General features: G+C 34.2%; 1 protein-coding gene across 2 annotated transcripts; it reads left to right on the plus strand.

Annotated features, from left to right (window-relative positions):
• Positions 1 to 2,184: 2,184 nt before the first annotated feature.
• LOC127988518 (uncharacterized) lies at positions 2,185 to 4,515 on the plus strand. Of its 2 annotated transcripts, none has more exons than XM_052591325.1 (4): positions 2,185 to 2,314; positions 2,903 to 3,214; positions 3,305 to 3,439; positions 4,025 to 4,515. In XM_052591325.1, exons 1-4 carry the CDS (start codon positions 2,269 to 2,271, stop codon positions 4,249 to 4,251), a joined length of 720 nt encoding a protein of 239 aa, XP_052447285.1. In that variant the 5' UTR covers positions 2,185 to 2,268; the 3' UTR covers positions 4,252 to 4,515. The 2 variants fall into 2 exon arrangements, with proteins under 2 accessions (XP_052447285.1, XP_052447286.1); XM_052591326.1 differs by having other exon boundaries at positions 3,308 to 3,439; positions 4,025 to 4,513.
• The last annotated feature ends 452 nt before the right edge of the window (positions 4,516 to 4,967 follow it).

Below are 4,967 nucleotides of genomic sequence, written 5' to 3' on the forward strand. Positions count from 1 at the left end.
AATTATTATTATATTAGCCTATGATATCCTAGACAGAGGATATCATAGGCTAATAACAAAAAACTCTTTAATTCAAAATTTGGACACTTTCCACTCCAAAAAAAAAAAAAATTTTTAACTAAATAATAAACATGGCTTTCAGTGAACAGCTCACTGTTTACATATATATATATATATATATATATATATATATATATATATATATATATATATATATATATATATATATATATATATATATATATATATATATATATATACACATATATAATGACACAATACAGAAAATAAATGCTATTTATATTCATTTGAATAATCATGCTCATCAAATTACATGTCACACACAGAGAGTAAATCATTGGAGTTATTAAATGTATTTTTAGCACATAATATTATACAAAAAACAGATGCAATGTAAAATCACTTCTTCACATGTACCAATACATTAGTCGAAATTATCTTTTTTCTATTTTATAAGGCAACACAGCACAGTATGTGTATAAACAGGATACACATTAAATACTTGAGTAGCCTACATAATCTTTTTAATGTTCTTTACACTTCATATATATATATATATATATATATATATATATATATATATATATATATATATATATAAAGATTTAAAAAATGGTTCACTGAAGAGTTCTTTGGGCGATTAACATTTTTTTACTGCTATGGCATCATTGTGAAAACTTATTCTTCACTCTTGTTGTAATGTAGCTACATGAAAAAAACACTCCTGCACCTGTAAAAAACAGCTTAGAGTTTGGAGTGTCATATTGTTCAAAAACTATATGTATCTTCTTTGTTTGGTAATTGTAGCGCCAAAGATCATTTAATGGTGTCACACTTCCTGCTTCTCTACAGACAATACAATGCACTTCCAGCAAATGGACAGCAAATGGTTCATTTTGAGGCTTGTGTCTCTCTCCTATTGAGTAATTCTTCATCAGTTCTTCTGTACAGTTCAGTTCGGTTCTACCTTCATTGTCAATCTAGTTAATAAAGCATGTGGTGTGATCTGTGTACAGTTGTAAGAGTCATTAAACATGTTTCCCTCTTCATCTAAATTAAAACAAGGATTTAAATGCAAGTTTAACAGCTCAACCCTGCAAACGCTGGGTCAAATATGCTGTTATGATGATGTCACAGTGATTGACGCTGGTGGGCGTGTCTTATTTCATCACTCATTTGCTTCCTGCACATCTTGTATTCCTGTTGAATCTGAAAGAAAATATAAAAAGTCAATCAAATGAACTAAAAAGAAAGAAAGAAAGAAAGAAAGAAAGAAAGGGTTTTGATGCATTTACATCTACAGTATATGTATTATTTTAATTGAAATAACAAATGAAATCAACTTGAATTAACAGCTGGGAAAAAATAATTATTGGAACACGGACAACCAATCAGATTTAAGAATGTAACTGTTGTGTCAATAAACACAGTATATTGTTTTTATAATTAATGATGTTCACCTGTGACAGTCACATCTACACTCATAGCAGCCACACTCTTTTTGTTCAATATTTTCTCGCAGCCCATATTATTATTTTCACCAGACCATATCAGTATCAAATTCTCAATTGACAACTTATCTTACTTTTTGCTCAAATCATTGTTTTATTTGTGAATGTAGGTGTTTGTGGAAGGCTTTAAGACCAAGCGGAATCTTCTTCTGCTCCAAAAAGAAATTCTACTGTATTGGCTATTCTTTAACTTGGACCTCTTCATATTGAAATATAAATCCAAGCACCAGACGCAGCCCACAGAGTCACACTATATTTTCTTTAATTGACAAATATGCAGTTCAAAATTTTAAGTGCCATTGTTTTTAAAAAGAAAAAATCCTGCTTGACTGATGTTTCATACAGTATAGACCTTCAGTTGTACGCTTTCAAATTTCATGCCATTTGTAATTTCACATTATTTTCACTTCCTAAATTACTACCCTTGTGCAGTCACAATTCTATAATGGTAAACAAGCAAAATAAAATAATAGATAAAGAAAGGATAATAGAAAGTGCAAAGACAGCACTGAAAAATGCCAGTTGTGTTACAAAAAAAAAAAAAGGGGGTCTAAGGAATGAAACTCCAGGACTGAAAATTAGTCTCACTCCATTTCTCCGTTTCTCCTGCATATATGCACGTGTAGACAGAGCCCCGCCCCTCATTAACATAATCGTAACAAGCTCCACCCATTTGATCCATTTGGCTCAGCAGTGAGCAACAGTTGTTTGGTGGTCGAACGGCCAGAGAGGGAATATGATTGCATTAGCTTTATTCATGATGTGCTTGTGGTGTCTGGTTGGTAAGTAAGGCCTATCATTTCCAGTTAGCACAGAGTAATATTAATATTAATAATAAGCTCCTGTTTGGACTAGGTTAGGTTTTTTTTTTACAAAAGTAATGAGCGTGCCTGTTGAGTAATTCATTTAAAATAAAGAAATGTGTAAAACTTCTTACTTTCTTTTTTTTTTTTTGTCCATGAATGACTCAAATTCAAATCAGCGCTGTAATATTTCATGCATTTTTAACATGATGAACTATGAGTCTATGATTATTAACATGTTAGCTGAGTAAGATTAAAACTGATGCAGATCACGTTTTATGTTTCACTTCTGTTTGCCTGTGAAAACTGCTGCAGAAGAAACATCACTTGGGAGGAACAAATAATTTCAGTAATACACATCAATGTTGTTCATGTTATTCAGCACAACGTCACTTAATGGAGGTTTTTTTTTCTTCTCCCATTTAATCAACAGTGACGAGTTTAAACAAGATATTTCTAGTATAATGGCTTGGGACCTAATCACAATTATGGGTCAGAGAAATAGTTCGGTCATTAATAACCAGCATTATGCATTTGTGAGAAAATCTGTTTCTGTTTGTTCTCTAGATGGGACGGATGAAGTGAAGACAATATTAGTGATGGAGGGGGATCCGTTCACTCTACACACTGAGGTAAATGAAATACAGAAGTATCTGTTAATACAGTGGATGTTCGGAAGCACTAGGATAGCTGAAATCAACAGACTCACCCAAACCAACTCGACATACGACGCTGACGGGAGATTCAGAGGAAGACTGAAGCTGGATCAGAACGGATCTCTGACCATCGCAAACACCAGCACCACAGACTCTGGACTCTATCAGCTAGCGACCGTCATCAGAGAGACCAGCTATATGAATTTCAATGTTACAGTCTGCGGTGAGTGAGAGAAATACAACACAACACAACACAACACAACACCTATGAATGTTTAAGATGCGATGCCACAGTAAAATCTTTCATTATCAGCAGCTCCACACAGTTCTTCGCCGTCAGAAAGAGTGTCAAGCTCAAACTGTGTGACGTCCAGCTGTGCGGTCCACAATTCAGTCGTCAATCACACTGAGGATGCCAACATTACTGAGCTCTTTCAGCCGAGTTCAGGTGCGTCAGACTCAATTTCTTTTTGTAAAGTTCACACTGAAGTCAAAACGCAATAAGCCACAATGCCAAACATGTGGTTAATTTGTCACTGCTGCTTGGTGCCTTTAATAATCAACCACATAAACCAGTTAATAAAAATGAGAACATTTACATGTATGCCTATGGCACATACTTTTATGCAAAGTGTCTTACATTGCATTAAAGACATGAGGGTGGGGTGCATTTGCTTCTTGTAAATTATTCAGATTTTACAGGAACAGAGAACTGTTGAGCAACAGAGAAGTGAAGACCGCAAGTCAGGCCTGTTTGTTTGTTAGGTGCACCATATCACTCAATGCAGAAAGAATCAAAATCACACAGGTTTCTATTAGAACCAAGTTAAATGGAGGGGGGAAAGCTCTTAAACTCTTTTTCTAAACAATTCTGGCAATTATTATTTGGCCAAACAATGCAAATGTGCATGAAAGCTTGTGGATGTTCTGCCTTCTCAATAAATGCTTGAGTTGTTAATGATAACCCACAAAACTCTTCTTGGAAGAGCTAAATGCATTATTTTGACTCTATTTGTTTTTTTTTTTTCCCCAGTCTGCAATGGACATTGTGGCTCTACTGAAGCTGTGATCCGATTGGTCCTCTCTGTTCTGGTGGGCGTGGCTGCTGTTGCTGTGCTGGTTTATGACATCAGATCTACAAGAAGTGAGCTTGACATGACAGAAGAGACTGAAGATCTCTATGAGACCTATGGAGGAAAATCAGACTTACACTATGAACTGAGCAGAAGGTTGAGTTGCCCAAAACAAGCCCTATATTAATACTAATTCCTGTATAATTGCATATCTATTTTTAACAGATTGTGTTTAATTTGTAGGCCATTAATTGATTGTATCTGCACAGAATATGTCTGTATACATAATTACCCTAAATAAATAATAAACACAAATGTTTCTGTTGCACCCTTAAAATAACACTCACGAAGGCATTTAGCATGCATTGTGACATGTCCACATTGTCACAATTTCCAGTTTCATGTTTACCTATTCTATTTAGATATTTATTTAATGAACAATGTCTGAGACACAATCTTACAATTAAAACTCCCTCTTTACGGTTTCCAAATTTTCTTCTAAACCCTCTGTGAGTCTCAAACCTCACTGAATGTTCATCCTAAACATAAATCACAGAGTACAGTTCCAGATTTCAAGAAACAATACCTGATGATTATAGCTTGTTGCCATTTAGATGGTTTACTTTTTGCTTCCAAAACATTCTAAAGTTGCTGAGATAAGTGCTCAATACCTTAATGGGAAAGTTCACCATCAATAACATTTTTGTCATCAGTTATTTACCTTTGTATCAAAAATATATTTGAAAGAATGTTGGCAATCAATTTATCGATTTCTCAAAGCATCTACTGAAGTCATTTTTTGGAATGACATTAACATTTTGGAAGGGGATCAGTTTTAATATACATGTCAACATCTGTTTTTATATTCAATCCAGACCACTGTAAGGACCACCACTGGCCCAG

This window comes from Carassius gibelio, chromosome B22 (genome assembly GCF_023724105.1).
Source record: "Carassius gibelio isolate Cgi1373 ecotype wild population from Czech Republic chromosome B22, carGib1.2-hapl.c, whole genome shotgun sequence".
Lineage (NCBI taxonomy): Eukaryota > Metazoa > Chordata > Actinopteri > Cypriniformes > Cyprinidae > Carassius > Carassius gibelio.

Bases quoted from the DNA above. Each gene is read 5' to 3' on its own strand.
- LOC127988518 (XM_052591325.1), top strand. From the start codon at position 2,269: ATGATTGCATTAGCTTTATTCATGATGTGCTTGTGGTGTCTGGTTG. The intron at 2,315-2,902 runs GTAAGTAAGGCC...TTTGTTCTCTAG, and splicing joins GTGCTTGTGGTGTCTGGTTG to ATGGGACGGATGAAGTGAAG. The intron at 3,440-4,024 runs GTGCGTCAGACT...TTTTTTCCCCAG, and splicing joins GCTCTTTCAGCCGAGTTCAG to TCTGCAATGGACATTGTGGC.